Genomic DNA, 17,981 nt, shown 5'->3' with positions numbered 1-17,981 from the left:
TTTCTCTTTTAGGGGGGGGGGGGCACATCACGAAGTATGCAATCAACCTGTCAATCTAGCTTTTCCCTTTTTTAAAGCTTAAAAATGTTCAAAGAAACTTTTGATTACTGTATGTGAGCACTTTGAAGAGGATGATTTTTAGCATAGAATTATGTTGTGTGTATTGTCAAGATCTATCCTACATCTATAAGCATCTGCTAAGATATTAAGAGTGATACTTATCCATAAAAATCATTTGTATTTGAGAAAAATCTCCTTCACTGAGACACAACACATCGTACCTGAATCTGCTTACAGGAACTGGAGCTTCTTCCAGTTTGTGAAAGATAGATTGTGTAGGAAGGGATTTTATGTCTTCATGCTCATGGGTGAAAGCATTACAATGTACAACCTACTCTCTTTTGCTGCAGAAAATCCATCTCTACAGATTTTCCCTCAACAGATCTTACAAGACCAACAAACCAGTAGTTAAATTCAGAGTAATAAGCTGCATACCACTGTCCTGGAATGCAACTTAATTCAGTTTGATCAGTCATGTCAGTTGCTACAGTATCAGCTATATATGTTGCTATAGGATCACGTATGTCAGTTGGCACTGGCTCAGTCATGTCAGTTGCTACAGGATCTGTCATGTCAGTTGCTACAGGATCAGTTACATGTATGTCATTTGCCATGGGATCAGTCATGCCAGTTGCTACAGGATCAGTCATGTCAGTGGTACATGTACTTTGTTCCTGAGAACAAATGGAAGTGGGCTGACATTGTCTACTTCCTTTGACAATGTATGAGGCTTCTCGAAAGGGTGGTATTATATCTCCACTCTGAGGACTGACCTGATAAAAGGAAAGGACAGCTTGATTATCTGCCACTTGTCGTTCATGTATCTAACTTGCAGTGTCCTGGGTACTTTGGGAGGTTCAGCATTTTGCTCTATACCCACTTCCATATTTTCTGAAGAGACATACAAGACCTCTATGTTCTTGATCACTAGATTTGCATATTCTGCAAATTCCTTGGCAGATCCGATTACTACATGACCACTCATGACTTTCCTGTGAACAACTGACTTGACGGTGCCCCCCACTCCATCTACAGGCCCTTTGCCATGACTTGTTTCAAAGAAATGCCATTTCATTTTCATTGCTGGATCATACTGGGCAAGGAAAGCAAATACATGTTTGCTGCGAAATTGACATGCTGCACCATCTGAAAAAAAGCACCATGTCAAACTTATGCTTTGCATTAAGATGTTTGAGCAGAAACCGATTGAGAGCAAATACCACTTTAGCAGTATGGTCTGTTGTACCACTTACAAGTGCATAACTGTCACAAGTTATTTAAGATTTTTCACACCTATATACACAAACAGTGTACAAGCTGAATGACTGGTATCCAAAATATGCACTTTGAATTGCATTCTTTTTCTTATTATCATAATTCTCACTAAAATCAACATGGATCAGTAACTCATTTTCTTTCAAGTCTCCTTTTGTTTTTTGGAAGCTGATGTTTTGCTTTTGCTTGAGATACATGTGCACTTTGATTTTGGTAACCTGTTCTAACAGTAAGGTAGAAGCCTCTTCACCTGTGACTGTTTTGGGTAATTTCTCTGGGTATTTTTTCCAATCATGGGTTTCCCAGGAGTAGAAGTGAACTTCTTCTACCTCCTCTAACTTTTGAAGACATGGTGAAGGACAATATTACACTCACCATATGCACAAGTGCGGGAACCTTTGTCACATGTGAAAAGCTTCAGAATGTCCTCAGTTGAGTGAGGAATATCAATGTTAGAACAAGCCGATCTGATACCTTCCACAAGTAATTCAAAGTTCTCGCACTTGGAACATAGACAACTGACACTGGGAATCTCTGCTTGATAAAGAATGTGTTTCTGGGACTTGATGAAACGGAATACAAATGAGAAAGATATCTCACTTCCAAACTTGTCAATAAAAGACTCATGGAGAGCATTAGGGTCTTTTGTTATATTCAGCATGCCTGTTAGTTCACGCACATGCCAGAGCAGGTAGTGTTTAGGTTTATATTGCCTTTGCCCATCTACCGTGCCTACATACACTGTGTCTCGATGACCTGGCATAGTGTATGATATCCCAGGTGTCTGCATAAAACCAAGCAGTAATTCCTCTCTGTCAGGAGAAAGAATTTTTTGCGCCCTTTTTGCGATGGGCTACATTTTCTACGAAGTGACTCAAGAACAAAGTCCTTCTTATTTGGTGACAAATCTGTGGTGATGAGATTAGAGAGCAAATAGGCACGCTGATGGGAATCTTTGGGTAGATTACTGTATGTTTTCTTCATACACCTGTAGAGAGACTGCTTCGTGCTGAATGGCTTAGATGGTGGGGTAGATGGTTTGGTGGTGCATGCTGGCTCAGGAGTAGAAGCAGAGAATGTAGAGGATGTATTAGCTGTATTAGGAGCATGGATGGCAGTGGAAGCAGACAAGTTAGAACTGGAGGCAGATGAATCAGAAGTAGAAGCAGTTGGGTGAGAAGTGGGATCAGAAGTTGCAGACATGACTAGTTGAGATAGAAGACAAGGAAGCATTTCTTGCTTTCATTCTCTTACGACACTTGTCTTTCAGAAGAGCAGACTCATATTTTTCCTTGTTTTGTTTAAGTTTTTGTCTTTCTTGACGTTTTCTATTTCTGTCTTTTTCTTTTCGATCTTGAGCATCAAGGGAGTCACGCCAATTTTTGCATCTAATTGCATTTTTTGAACGCTCCGACATTCTTGGACACTTCAAGGACACTGAAAATCACAACCAAAAAACGATAGCTTTTTCGCAAAATAAATTCATGAGGATGGTAAATTAAATAAGTGTTAAGTTCTTTGTACACATCCAGAATTTTTTTTCTTTTTTCACTGTTTATTTTTAGGATGTTACAAACTGAGAAACAAAAATTGAGAAACAAAAATTGATTTCAGGTATTATGAAACATTATTTTTATCATTTTTATCATTATTGTTTACCCTATTATTATTATTATCATTCACAAATTCAGATGTAAAACAGTGCACTCTCATATTGAATTGTAAAACAAGCAGACAATATTGCAGTCAAGTATCATTTTAACTTTCCACAAGACACTTGATAGATTTGTGCATAGGCTATAGCCCATGCACTGAGTTGTTAAAGTGCACAGAGTCCTCCCTTCCCCAATCCAAAAACATGAGCATCTTATGAAGTAGATTATCATTTTCTTCAGCTATATTTTGGGCAAATTTTGTATCCCACATGCATCTCTGAGTTTTAAACTTCTTACTATTCATTTAGAAAATGCTTAAAGCAATACATAATGTTAGTTTTCTACAGTAAAACAGGACACTACCTTGGCCAGTAAAACACAAGTACTGGAAAGGTGAAAGCAAGAGGAAGGTCCCAAGCCATGTGCTTTACATATTGAAAGTGTACATCACTTCTGACCAATCAGATTGCAGGAAAATACCATACCTAAGTACTGTTTAATTGTGTGTAAGTTTGTGTATTGTGTGTGTCCAGAATCTGAACTGTAATATATGAGGTTATTGTACACTGAAAGCTGCAGAACAGAAGTGTAATCTGTGCTATCTCAATAGATTCCGTCCGACATGCCACTTTCATGTCGGACGGAAAAAAAAGTTATCCTTATTTTTTCCTACTTAGGTGCAGGTAAATTTTAAAAATCATCATTCATTCTAAGACTACAATCAATTCATTGATACTTGGCTGGGAAAAATCTATAAAATTGTCAATGGTTTTTCTGAGGGAAAACTTCTTGGAAATGTTTTGCATGTCGGACGGAAAATTTTTAGTTACCTTTTCTAAAATTGCAGGAATCATTCATTTCTACATATACGATTCCAGTTAATGTATAAAAAGGATGATTGATATATATGTTAATATTTATAAACATGCAGTTTCAAAACAAAGATATTAAGTGTTACCTAAGACCATCTAATTTCAGAGAAAGAATTCCGTCCGACATGATTTCAAATTTGCATCACATTATGAAATTTACGAAAAATTCAAGAAAATGGTTAAAAATTGAATGGATACTTATACTCCATGAAAGAGGAAATATGAATCATCAATAAAAAATGAGAAAACATCGGATAAAAACAATTTTAAAAAATGAGCATGATGGTTACCAATTTTGAAAGGCCCAGAACAGAAGTGTAATCTGTGCTATCTCAATAGATTCCGTCCGACATGCCACTTTCATGTCGGACGGAAAAAGAAGTTATCCTTATTTTTTCCTACTTAGGTGCAGGTAAATTTTAAAAACCATAATTCATTCTAAGACTACAATCAATTCATTGATACTTGGCTGGGAAACATCTATAAAATTGTCAATGGTTTTTCTGAGGGAAAACTTCTTGGAAATGTTTTGCATGTCGGATGGAAAATTTTGAGTTACCTTTTCTAAAATTGCAGGAATCATTCATTTCTACATATATGATTCCAGTTAATGTATAAAAAGGATGATTGATATATATGTTAATATCTATAAACATTCAGTTTCAAAACAAAGATATTAAGTGTTACTTACATGTAGGACCATCTAATTTCAGAGAAAGAATTCCGTCCGACATGCTTTCAAATTTGCATCACATTATAAAATTTGCGAAAAATTCAAGAAAACGGTTAAAAATTGAATGGATACTTATACTTCATGAAAGAGGAGATATGAATCATCAATAAAAAATGAGAAAACATCGTTTACAAACAATTTTGAAAAATAAGCATGATGGTTACCAATTTTGAAACAGGCCCAGAACAGAAGTGTAATCTGTGCTATCTCAATAGATTCCGTCCGACATGCCACTTTCATGTCGGACGGAAAAAAAATTATCCTTCTTTTTTCCTACTTAGGTGCAGGTAAATTTTAAAAATCATCATTCATTCTAAGACTACAATCAATTCATTGATACGTGGCTGGGGAAAATCTATAAAATTGTCAATGGTTTTTCTGAGGGAAAACTTCTTGGAAATTTTTTGCATGTCGGACGGAAAATTTTGAGTTACCTTTTCTAAAATTGCAGGAATCATTCATTTCTACATATATGATTCCAGTTAATGTATAAAAAGGATGATTGATATATATGTTAATATTTATAAACATGCAGTTTCAAAACGAAGATTAAGTGTTACCTAGGACCATCTAATTTCAGAGAAAGAATTCCGTCCGCCATGCTTTCAAATTTGTATCACATTATAAAATTTGCAAAAAATTCAAGAAAACAGTCAAAAATTGAATGGATACTTATACTTCATGAAAGAGGATATATGAATCATCAATAAAAAATGAGAAAACATCGGATAAAAACAATTTTGAAAAATAAGCATGATGGTTACCAATTTGGAAAGGCCCAGAACAGAAGTGTAATCTGTGCTATCTCAATAGATTCCGTCCGACATGCAACTTTCATGTCGGACGGAAAAAGAAGTTATCCTTATTTTTTCCTACTTAGGTGCAGGTAAATTTAAAAATCATCATTCATTCTAAGACTACAATCAATTCCTTGATACTTGGCTGGGAAAAATCTATAAAATTGTCAATGGTTTTTCTGAGGGAAAACTTCTTGGAAATGTTTTGCATGTCGGACGGAAAATTTTGAGTTACCTTTTCTAAAATTGCAGGAATCATTCATTTCTACATATATGATTCCAGTTAATGTATAAAAAGGATGATTGATATATATGTTAACATTTATAAACATGCAGTTTCAAAACAAAGATATTAAGTGTTACCTACATGTAGGACCATCTAATTTTAGAGAAAGAATTCCGTCCGACATGCTTTCAAATTTGCATCACATTATAAAATTTGTGAAAAAGTCAAGAAAACGGTTAAAAATTGAATGGATACTTATACTTCATGAAAGAGGAGATATGAATCATCAATAAAAAATGAGAAAACATCGTTGAAAAACAATTTTCAAAAATAAGCATGATGGTTACCAATTTTGAAACAGGCCCAGAACAGAAGTGTAATCTGTGCTATCTCAATAGATTCCGTCCGACATGCCACTTTCATGTCGGACGGAAAAAAAAATATCCTTATTTTTTCCTACTTAGGTGCAGGTAAATTTTAAAAATCATCATTCATTCTAAGACTACAATCAATTCATTGATACTTGGCTGGGAAAAATCTATAAAATTGTCAATGGTTTTTCTGAGGGAAAACTTCTTGGAAATTTTTTGCATGTCGGACGGAAAATTTTGAGTTACCTTTTCTAAAATTGCAGGAATCATTCATTTCTACATATATGATTCCAGTTAATGTATAAAAAGGATGATTGATATATATGTTAACATTTCTGAACATGCAGCTTCAAAACAAAGATATTAAGTGTTACTTAGGACCATTTACTTTCAGAGAAAGGATTCCGTCCGACATGCTTTCAAATTTGCATCACGTTATAAAATTTGCGAAAAATTCAAGAAAACAGTCAAAAATTGAATGGATATTTATACTTCATGAAAGAGGAGATATGAATCATCAATAAAAAATGAGAAAACATCGGATAAAAACAATTTTGAAAAATAAGCATGATGGTTACCAATTTTGAAAGGCCCAGAACAGAAGTGTAATCTGTGCTATCTCAATAGATTCCGTCCGACATGCAACTTTCATGTCGGACGGAAAAAAAGTTATCCTTATTTTTTCCTACTTAGGTGCAGGTAAATTTTAGAAATCATCATTCATTCTAAGACTACAATCAATTCATTGATACTTGGCTGGGAAAAATCTATAAAATTGTCAATGGTTTTTCTGAGGGAAAACTTCTTGGAAATGTTTTGCATGTCTGACGGAAAATTTTTAGTTACCGTTTCTAAAATTGCAGGAATCATTCATTTCTACATATATGATTCCAGTTAATGTATAAAAAGGATGATTGATATTTATGTTAATATTTATAAACATGCAGCTTCAAAACAAAGATTAAGTGTTACCTAGGACCATCTAATTTCAGAGAAAGAATTCCGTCCGACATGCTTTCAAATTTGCATCACGTTATAAAATTTGCAAATAATTCAAGAAAACAGTCAAAAATTGAATGGATACTTATACTTCATGAAAGAGGATATATGAATCATCAATAAAAAATGAGAAAACATCGTTTAACAACAATTTTGAAAAATAAGCATGATGGTTACCAATTTTGAAACAGGCCCTGGTATAGAGCTGGTCATCGTCACTCTCAGAATTAGGCAGACCGAAATCGCTGGCAGAGCTTCTGTCAGTATCCAAAACCTTGAAAACAATGATATCATAATTAAAGCTTAAAATACTGTTTGAAACTGTTCTCCAGGAGTAAACAAGTGATTAATAAGCCAGTTCGTAGTTCCTTTCTGCGCATGATCAAAAGATTCTATGCATGATCAGAAGGTCATTTGTACTAAAGTGACATGGTGCTTTAAAATCTAATGAGATAAGCACCAACTTTGATGTTTTGATTATTCATATATTCTTTTGAATTGTCGTTTTCATTTACATCCACAAAAAACAACAATGCTTCCACGAACGACTGGTATTTCACAGTTTGTCAAGTACATTGTGCAACATGCTAAGATATGCATTCAAAGTAGGAATGCAACAAATACCTTCATTAAGTGTTCATTGGTGTGCTATTCTAGTCACCTGGTCTATTCAATTTCTTCATCCTGCTATGTAAGGCAAGCTTACGTAATATCTTGCTTTGAAATCTGCCTATCATGATGAAAGAAATGAAAGGTCATTTGACCAAAATTGCCCATGAAGTAACTACGAACTGGTCTATACCTTCTCTTTCAAACATCAAACAGCTTATATAATGCAGGCTGTTCTATTTATCTCTTTGGCTCTCACGAGGATCAGATATGAATATAAGGGGATGCTATTTGCATGCCCAACAGTTTAATTTGTGCAAATAAAGCAATATGTTGACCAACAAAAATACAATTTGAATACCTGTCAACTGTAGTACATTGTAAGTGCACAGAAATCTATACACAAAAAAAAGTAAGTCCCCCCTTAATCAAATTGCTGTAACTGTTGAACGGAATTATTTTTAGATATTTGGTAAGTGGTTTTCTACATTCATTAGGCAACTCCTGGTGAAAAATTAGATTGATCGGTTGAGTCACGCATGAGTAATTAAAGATTGAATTAAAGTCACAATTAAAGTCGTTTTTCAGATTGTGAGGATACAAAGTTGGCCAAAAGCTATTATTAGGTGAATTTTATGGTGTTATTATGTTTTACCATCCATCATTTAGCCACTCCACATGCAATTTTGATATTGTACGTTCATGGTTGAGTCAGCACAACGTATAGCAATGGCAGCGAAAGCCAGAAAAACATGTACAAAAATGTAAAAATGACCGTGCGATTATAATTTTTGGCATGGTCAGGTCACCCCCCTCCCCTACTTTGAAAACCGCTCCGTTCCAAATCATCATATGGGTTTATTGTGGAGGTATCCTCTACAACTGGTTAGATCATGTTAAAATCTGAAAATGTTGGTGTCTCCCCCGATTATATGCCCCTCCCCCATTTGAAAATTCTGGATCCACCAATGATTTGTCCATAAATTAAACTGATCATGAGAAATTGTTGGCAAAGAATAAATTTATGCATTTTAAAGAGTATTCATCCCTAAGTTTTCGAATGTGCTCGCTCATCCATGAAAATGTTTAAAGTTAGGAAAGTGTGTGGTGATGATGGATGATAAAAACAGCAGCGATTAAAGTCACATTTGAAACCGAATATTTGCCCCCAATATTCATTTTATTACCCTTTAAAATGACTCTGTGACATTGTTGAAAATACCAATTTACCTCTTTGATGCGTGCTCACTCATCCATAAATAAACAAATAATTTCATTTCTGCACAGAATTCTGACCATAAGTTGATAAACATTGCTGCCAAATAACATTGCTAAAGACAACCTTGAAAAACAAGTTCCACCATATTGAATAAGGGGTTACTCATATTCATCAACATATGCACCCATAATGTACACAAGTCAATGAGAGAGGAAGTTAAATTTTAACAAATATGAAATAGGGGTTTGTTTCATAGACGGTTACAGGTGCGCACACCAAAATAACCATTCGATACAGCAGAGTGGGGCCAAGGCTTTAAACTTTCTTCTCATTTGTATGATTTTCTAATATTGTGTGCTCACTGACGCATTAAACATCGGGATTGTCATAAAAATCAAATCAAATGAACTATGCAAGGAGGTTTGTGACAGATATCCAGTTACAAATTGCATTTTTTGAAATGACATAAAAAAGAGCTACCTAATCACATTCCACACGTTCATTCAAGCGTGAATGTTTAATTAAACGCCTTTAAATCATTGAAGCATGTTAATTGGTCATGAACATAACAAAAAAGTTGAGAACAGATAATTTTCAGTTACCAAAATGAAACAATACATGCCTACAATATTTGAAAATCGTATTTTTGTTTTCAATATGTTCATTGAACCGTGTAACAATGTATATTGTTGAAGGTAGTCTTCCCAAAAATAACTGTCATCATATTCTATCATTTTTATTGAAAGATATGTGTAAAAAAATCCATTTATAGTAAATTTTGACTTGTCTTTATTCAACCGTGAAATTCAGTCAAAAAAGTTGTATTGTCTTCTAGAAAATACCTTTTTCAAGCCTTCTGACTATGTTTCATGAAGAGAATGTGGAATTAGTTCCAATAAAATGGAATCAAAGTAATGATATTTGGCTTGTGACTTTTGAAAAGTGACATTTTTACCTTCTGACGTTGCTCACTGAAGCATGATGTCAAATATGTCCATAAGATTTACTCAGAGGATAGCTTATAAAATTACCAACACGCTCACATAAAAATATATTAAAATATCGCATTGAATCGGAAATTATTGATGATTGTTTAAGGGGGACTTATTTTTTGATGTGTAACCATGTATCAACTTATTTAATCAATTGATAATCAATCATTCTAGATTTAGTTCCAATATAAAGTACACCACGAGTATACCTTGCATATATTCACTCTTTAAGTAATACAATAACTGAAAATTGGTCAGATTTCATTTAACAGTGAAACAGCCCCATCCTATTGTTTTTCATTCAAGACACCTCCATGGCCATGTATTTAGTCATTTACAATATTGTTATCAATCAATAATATACATTATGTGATCGATCTGTGCAGTCTGGTCGCTGTTCACTTCAAATGAACCTCTTCAAATCATAATTCTAGTACCCCCACATACCACGCAGGAGCAGAATCACTTACATTGTTGTTGGAAAACCTTGTTTTCTTCTTTGAGGAAGGTAATACCCCTGATGTAGAAGGACCTCTTGTTTCACAATCACCCATACTTGTCTGCTTGAAGGTAGAACACGTCTTTGGTTGGTTTGCTACCAAAATATGACATCAAAAGGAATTAGTACTTTGAAAGATATCAAAGACAAAATGCAAAAGGCTTCCCCAAGTGTGTAAAGGCATATTTGACAGCGCTAAAAACATCTGTAATGTTAACAGAGGAGAGTGGCCAGATACAAGCACATATTACAAAACCAGTTTCACAGTATGTTGTCAATTATGAACAGTCCAACAAATGTCAGGGCTCGAATTAATCCAAGGCCATCCAAGGCCATGGCCTTAGATGCCCTCAGAAATGGCCTTGATGCCCTTTCAAATATTTGTAGACTTAAGGCCAAAATAACTGCCCTTTTTTGATGTGGCCTTGGTGCCCTGCGGTAATCCAGTGCATGTGCCCCATTGAAAAGTGCATTTATTATTGATGCCCTTTTATTGGTGGCCTTGGATGTCCTACAAAGTGAAAACTGCCTGCCCTTTCCCTTAAGTGCCCTTTTAGAAAATGGCCTTGCCCCTTTAAATTCTTAATTCGAGCCCTGAAATGTAATGTGCACATATGATGCACAGAAACTACAAGTTCTTGATAAGTAAATGCAGAGGCAGAAGTTAACAGAAAATGCAAGATTCATTTCCTAAATTTGATAAGAATTACCGATGACAAGTTTGAGAATTTCATGATATGTTTACCAAATATATACAATACATGGACATTATTGTTATCATTTTTTTTTTTTGGGGGGGGGTGGGCTAAATATGAATTTTGTGCTTCAAATATTTGTTATTATAATTATCACACGAAACTGCTTGTATCATATGTATCACATAAATACTATGACCAAGATATGAAATTTGGAAAACTTAATGACTTTACTTAATTCTTACCATAGACTCTATTCTTGGTATAGAGCTGATCATCGTCACTCTCAGAATTAGGCAGATCGAAATCGCTGGCAGAGCTTCTGTCAGTATCCAAAACCTTCAAAACATTGATATCATAATTAAAGCTTAAAATGCTGTTTGAAACTGTTTTCCAGGAGTAAACACATGTGATACCTTGGGGATGCTGTTAGCATGCCCAAGAGTTTAATTTGTGCAAATAAAACATGTTGACCAACAAAAATACAATTTGAATACCTGTCATCTGTAGTAAGTGCACAGCAATCTACATGTATCAGCTTTTTTCATTAATTTATAATCAATAATTCTAGATTTAGTTCTAATATAAAGTAGACCATGAGTATACCTTGCATATATTCACTCTTTAAGTACAATAACTCAAAATTGGTCAGATTTCATTTTACAGTGAGACAGCCCCATTCTATTTTTGTTTTTAATTCAAAACACCTCCATGGCATGTATTTAGTCATTTACAATATTTTTATCAATCAATAATATACATTATGTGATCGATCTGTGCAGTCTGGTCGCTGTTCAATTCAAATGAACCTCTTCAAATCATAATTCTAGTACCCCCACATACCACGCAGGAGCAGAATCACTTACATTGTTGTTGGAAAACCTTGTTTTCTTCTTTGAGGAAGGTAATACCCCTGATGTAGAAGGACCTGCTGTTTCACAATCACCCATACTTGTCTGCTTGAAGGTAGAACACATCTTTGGTTGGTTTGCTACCAAAATATGACATCAAAAGGAATTAGTAGGTGGGTACTTTGAAAGATACAAAAAAGAACTAACACATCAATGATGTGGAGCTCATCTGGCATCTCGCAACAAAATTTAACACAATTTTAATTTCAGCCCAGTTGACACTGTAGTGAACTATATTGGTGACATAAATTGAGGATATAGAATTGAAATTGATGAAGAAATGACATAGAAGCATTTTTGGTGATCTATGAATAAGTTTATATAAAGCATATTAGCATAAATAATTTTCTAGTCACATTTTTTTACTCTGTAGAAACTTGGTGAACCTGTTGAATATGTCAGATGGAACAAAAATAATTAAAATCAATCAACAAATAAATAAGTAATTTTTGTGAGTTTTGAAAATATATGAATGAATTGGCATATTTTATGAGCTTCAAAATTCTATGTTGAAATTTTATAACACATCCTCAAGTTATCATATAAAGCAAACAAAACTGAAATTGATCAACAAATGAAGAAAAAACATTTTTTTGCGATTTATGAACAAATTTTGCTCAAATTCGCATCAATAATTTTCATGACAAAATTTTGAGCACATTTCGTGAACCTCATGCAGCTCTACCAAAGGGAAGAAAAATCAAAATGGGTCAACAAATAAAGATGCCTTTTTGTGAATTTTGAAAAATTCGCAAAAATTGGCAGATTTAATGAATTTAGAGCATTTTGAAATTGTGGACGGACGACAGATGCCACGCCATGGCATAAGCTCATTTGGCCCTTCGGGCCGGATGAGCAAAAAATGCAAAAGGCTCTCCCAAGTGTGCAAAGGCATCATTTGCCAGCATTACAAGTTAAAGGTTAAAGGTCAAGTTTACCCCAAAAGAACGTTGATTTGTATTAAAAAATCAAACATGAATAACTCTGAAAACTTCACCAAAAAATGCATGTATAATAACAAAATTTTCGCTTATTTTTCATAAGATGCTATAAAGAGTGTTATGCAAATGAGAGAATCGATGATGTCACCACTCACAATTTTTTTTTGTTTCAATTAATAGTTTTTTTAATTTCTACAAATTTGACAATTAGGATCTCCTTTCTTTAACTTAAAAATATTAAAATAATGCCATCCCATGTTAAGGGGGGAATGAAACCGTGTTTCATGTGACAATGATGAGAAAATCAAAATATTTCATATATCATATGATATGAATAAAATACAAAAAGAAATAGTGTGTGATGTCATTGGTCCCCTCATTTGAATACCGAACAGAATGTGCATATAACTGTTTTGTAAAATTAAACGAAACTTTCAAATGATATAACTTTCTTTTTTTACATACGATATTTAAGTGATTTTCAGTGTTATGCTTGTTTGAGTTTTTCTCTTTCCATTCAAATCAGCTTTTCATTGGGGTGGAATTGCCCTTTAGCATAGAACAATAGAAACATTTTGTAAAAACAGTTATAATGCACAATGTATTGAACATTCATTAGGTGGGCTGATGGTGTCACATCCCAACAATCCCTTTTCTTTTATGTTATTACATGAAATCATAAATTTCTAATTTTTTCATACATGTGTATAGATGTGTTTCCATTATGATGAAATAAGTTGCAGCAATAATGCACTCAATCAGTTGTCAATGCAATTGCTTTAGTTCTTGGTACAGAAACATTTTGAATAAACCTATTCATTTAATAACAAGCAAAAGAACGAGTGGGGAAATGACATAGTCAGCCCATCAAATGAATATTCATAAAGACATGCCAGGACTGTTTGACTGGAATAATGCAAATCTGTAAAATTCAATAACTTCATTATTATCCAACTTTTATCAAATTTTCAGCATTTTGCTTTTGTGAATTATACTCTATTGAAATAAAAATATCTCCAGCCTGGCCCATCCCTTTAAAGGTACTTTATAACAATTTTGCTATCTTACTTTCAGTACATATTTTATTTGTCTGCTCAAACTATGTCACATAGCAATTAAAGTTTGAAAAAATTTTTTGAATGGGTTTCCATGTTATGTAGTGGCTTTATATAATTCTTACCATGGACATCATTCTTGGTATTGAGCTGATCATTATCACTCTCAGAATTAGGCAGACCAAAATTGCTGGTGGAGCTTCTGTCAGTATGCAAATTTTAAAATAAGCATTAAAAATTACTGATCTTCCATGCTTTTTGACCATGTGTTCATTCAACCAAAAAATCATGCATACAATTCATACAAACTGTCAGCCAGTACCTGAAAAACATCTCGTGTGCCCTCATTTGGCAAAATGTTAAATCTGCCTGCTATGTGCATCATTAAAATCATTTTATATTCTATGATAATCTTAATTCTGGTTCAAAAATGATGAAGATTTGGTTTATAAAGGGGAACTAACTTGTTTTTTTAGATACATATCATCAGATGAAAAGAAACTATGCATAGGACATCAATTATGAACTAGAACAGTTTGACTGTGCTCAGTTGATAGGCCTCTGCACCCAGCACTAGGGAGTAAACATTAACTCATAGAATGTTCGGCACATCCCGATTAGACACTTGCGATCAATTGAATACTCAAATAATAGAGCTACCAAGTCTCCCGCATTGTGCGTGAGACTCATGCGTTCAGGGTCCATCTCACAATCTCACACATGGCACCCATTTTTCTCCCGACAGAAAAAACATAGAAAAAAGTAACATTCGCTAAGTTTTATTTCACAAATATCCGTAAAACCCATAGAAGAATAAAAGCGATAGAGCTCTATGAAGCTGCTTGCTATTGTTGATCTCGTACCATCTCATATCCAAGAACCCCAGGACGATAAAATCTAATTATTGGCTAAAAAAAGGCTATAAAAATTGAAAAATTTAGGTATAATTATCTTTTAACTCTACAAATAATGTTTAAAAGTACTAATTATAGGAAAAAAAAAATGCCTGCCCCCAAATACATATGAATAGACCCAAAACCAAACTGAAGAAAAAGACCACCAAATAAAGATGTTGTGGCCAAAACTGTGATTTGGGGTGGTTTTGGCGGCCATTTTGGATTTTGGCCCGGCACACTTTTTTCATGGACCCGAGACAAAAAATATTGTCATTTCATTTTGAGATACATTACAAGGAATAAAAAAAAACTGTTCCCATATTGAAATTACAAAAAAAGTATTTTTGACCTATGTATAGCCCACTCCTACTTTAATCAAATATCTATATGGAATATTTTTTACTTTTATAAGTGTCCAAGAACTTGTTTCCTGAGTGTAGAAGAGGGGCTTTTCACATAACTTATAAGTTTACCACAAACATATATGCATGCAAGAAGTGTCTCAATGAATTAACGAATTTTCTTTCGGTGAACTCAAATCCCACGGTTGAATTTTACAGGCAAAAAGTAACTGACATCTAGGTAAAACTTATACACCTTACCTTGGAATCACTTGTAACTGCTGGATTACGCTCTCCAGATTTGGCCTCCTGATTGGCTGAGTCAACACACATTTCTTGTAGGCAGAAAGGAGGGAACTCCATGATGTCTCCTGTTTCTCTTTGTATTTCACATCAGGCTTTGGATTCTCTTGTAGGATAGAACTCAATTTCCTTTTACCTGTTGCTTCCTTCAAGTTTTGCTCATACGGATGTTTCAGAGATGGGTTTATGATGGCAAACAGAGTCATGCCCAATGACCACACATCTGCCTTCATCAAGTCCTCCATTGTTGCCCCAACAGGGAGCATGTCACTATCTAGTCTTATTTCTGGAGCCATGAATGCTGGAGTACCTCGTCCAAGTCCTAAGGTGCGAGTCTGTAGAATGGTATTTGTGTGAAACATTTTGGAGCGAGACTCTCCAAAGTCACACAGTTTAATGAGGATTGGATCTGTTTTGTATATGGATTCAATTTCCTGCTTGTCATGGCTATGACAGTAGTGTTGGTTTGAAACCAAAATGTTGCCTGGTTTGAGGTCTCTGTGAGCTATGGTATTCTCATGAAGATATTTCAATCCCTCAGTCACTTTTTGTCCAACCAAGGGAAAGAAGTCAAAATAATCCACTGTATCAGTACGATCTAAAAGGTTTAAAAACTCTGACAGTGAAGATACAACATCCTTGGTTCCGAACACTTCAAAGTCAAATGCCATGTATTCCATCAGAATAGCACACTTCTCAGGGCATACTGCTTTTATGGTGATAAGATTGGGATGTGACAAGTGACTCATAATGTTCACTTCTTTCATGTAACATCTCCTATCATCTTCTTGTTCACTAAGTAGTCTTTTCATTACAATGTCTTGTTTTTGGTATGTCACCTTGGAAACTTCACCAAATTGGCCTCTGCCAATCACATGATGAGCATCTAACTCTTCCCATTTCACAACAGTAATGTTCTTGTCAAAAGCATAATGCTTTGACTTTGATGGTCCTGGTAGTTTGGGTAATTTGAAAGCCATTGTTGATAAAATCTGTTGGGTAAAAACAGAAAGCGATAAATAAAATATTTATATGTTTAAACTCTCTTTTCTATAGGGACTTGCCACACCGCACGATTCGGCATGACTTGCACCCACTGTCGGGTGCAGTGAAACTCCATCACCTTTTCTCTTTGATCATGAGTAGTGAACAACCGATGCATGGTTTGGTGTTTTTCATCACCATACTATGTACCTCCCCCCATAGCTGCCAATTGCAAGGCGCTTCAGCCCGCATATCCCCAATGGAAATGGGCGTGTACAGACAATGAGCTGGGCTAAGAGAGTGAAGCTTGGCAGTGGGAGTAGGCTTTTGTACTTTTTTTTTCAGAAATAAAAATATATATTTCTTTAGTTTTTTATATTTCCTTTGACTTTGTGGTGTGGATGTTTGAGTCCCAGAATCAATACTTTTAGGTGGATTGGGGCTTGAGGAAATTTTGTTCAAGCTACAAAAATGCTCAAAAAATTCATGGTGTAGCTGTGCCCCTTTCTATTCCTTGTTTTTCAATGGTTTATTTTCAGTGTTGGCATGTTTCAAACAGTGTCATTTAAAACATGTTATAGAACAAGTTTTAAAACACCTGGGGTTTTCACCAAAAAAAAAATTAAAAACATTTCATAGCATAGACTTGTGTGTTGTAAATTTGCATCCATGGATGTGATTTTAGATGAATTTTTTTATCTTTATACTTTTATTTCTTAAGTGATGCACCATATTATTTTCTTCTAACTTACTATTTAAAACTCTTTCTTAATGACAGTTAACACACCTCTCTATTTCTCCTCTTTTTCTTCCACCCTTATCCCCCTTTCTCTATTGCTATGTCATGTTCCTCCCTGTTCAATTGTGCACATAAATCCATATTAAGAATATCCTTATTTTAACAAAGTCACATATCCGTGTGTTGTGCTCATTTTCTGGACAGGGAAAGAAACACTATTCAAAATAAGCTCAAATACATGTAATTGTATTACTACTTTCTGAGAATCATTATGTTTTTGTTTTTTTAAGTATATAATATTCTGTTTAATGCTTGACTAAGAGAACATATACACAGGGACTTGGGGCAATCCCAACCCAGCCCAATTAATGCTCAAAAGCATGGCCCTAAGCAGGACTGCCCCCCCCCCCCCGATAATTGTCAAAATTTTTGTTTGTTTTTTAACTTAAAGTTTTCACAATAAGCACTAAAAGAGTGTGCTAAAGTTCAAATTTCACATTAAAAAGTGTATAAGTACCTCAATGACAAGCTCGGCTTCTTCAATTGCTCCCTCATTTTTACAGTAGTTTCATTTATTTTTTAAGCATCTTTTCCCCCAGGCAAGGAAAAAATGTCTGTACGCGGCCACGCTCAAAAGAGCCCACTAAATTCCAGATTCATAGCAACTTTAGTGATTTATACACCCTTTCCTTCCATTATTTTTATTTAATTATCATCCAGTTACCCTTTTGTCTACTACGGTAATTGATAAGTTCATCATGGTTACCAACTAATTTTATTAGCTTTATGATAAGTTTGTCCAATTTTCA

General features: G+C 34.5%; 1 protein-coding gene across 1 annotated transcript; it reads right to left on the bottom strand.

Moving 5' to 3' along the window:
- Positions 1–2,896: 2,896 nt before the first annotated feature.
- On the bottom strand, positions 2,897–17,649 carry LOC121412402 (mitogen-activated protein kinase kinase kinase 7-like). The gene is made up of 5 exons (XM_041605214.1): positions 15,408–17,649; positions 14,035–14,111; positions 10,279–10,403; positions 7,182–7,262; positions 2,897–2,911 (listed from the first exon to the last, which is right to left on the bottom strand). The coding sequence occupies exons 1-5, from the start codon at positions 16,427–16,429 to the stop codon at positions 2,897–2,899; spliced, it is 1,320 nt and encodes a 439-aa protein (XP_041461148.1). The 5' UTR covers positions 16,430–17,649.
- Positions 17,650–17,981: the final 332 nt, after the last annotated feature.

The sequence above is a fragment of the Lytechinus variegatus genome, chromosome 4, assembly GCF_018143015.1.
Source record: "Lytechinus variegatus isolate NC3 chromosome 4, Lvar_3.0, whole genome shotgun sequence".
Lineage (NCBI taxonomy): Eukaryota > Metazoa > Echinodermata > Echinoidea > Temnopleuroida > Toxopneustidae > Lytechinus > Lytechinus variegatus.
The sequence above is the reverse complement of the archived record's forward strand: the minus strand, read 5'-3'. Positions and strand labels throughout refer to the sequence as shown.

Excerpts from the sequence above, each read along its gene's own strand:
- LOC121412402 (XM_041605214.1), bottom strand. The coding sequence starts at position 16,429 with ATGGCTTTCAAATTACCCAAACTACCAGGACCATCAAAGTCAAAGCAT. Across the intron at positions 10,404-14,034 it reads TACCAAGAATGATGTCCATG|CAAACCAACCAAAGACGTGT; the intron begins GTAAGAATTATA and ends ATATTTTGGTAG. Across the intron at positions 7,263-10,278 it reads CAAGGTTTTCCAACAACAAT|GTTTTGGATACTGACAGAAG; the intron begins GTAAGTGATTCT and ends ATTGTTTTCAAG.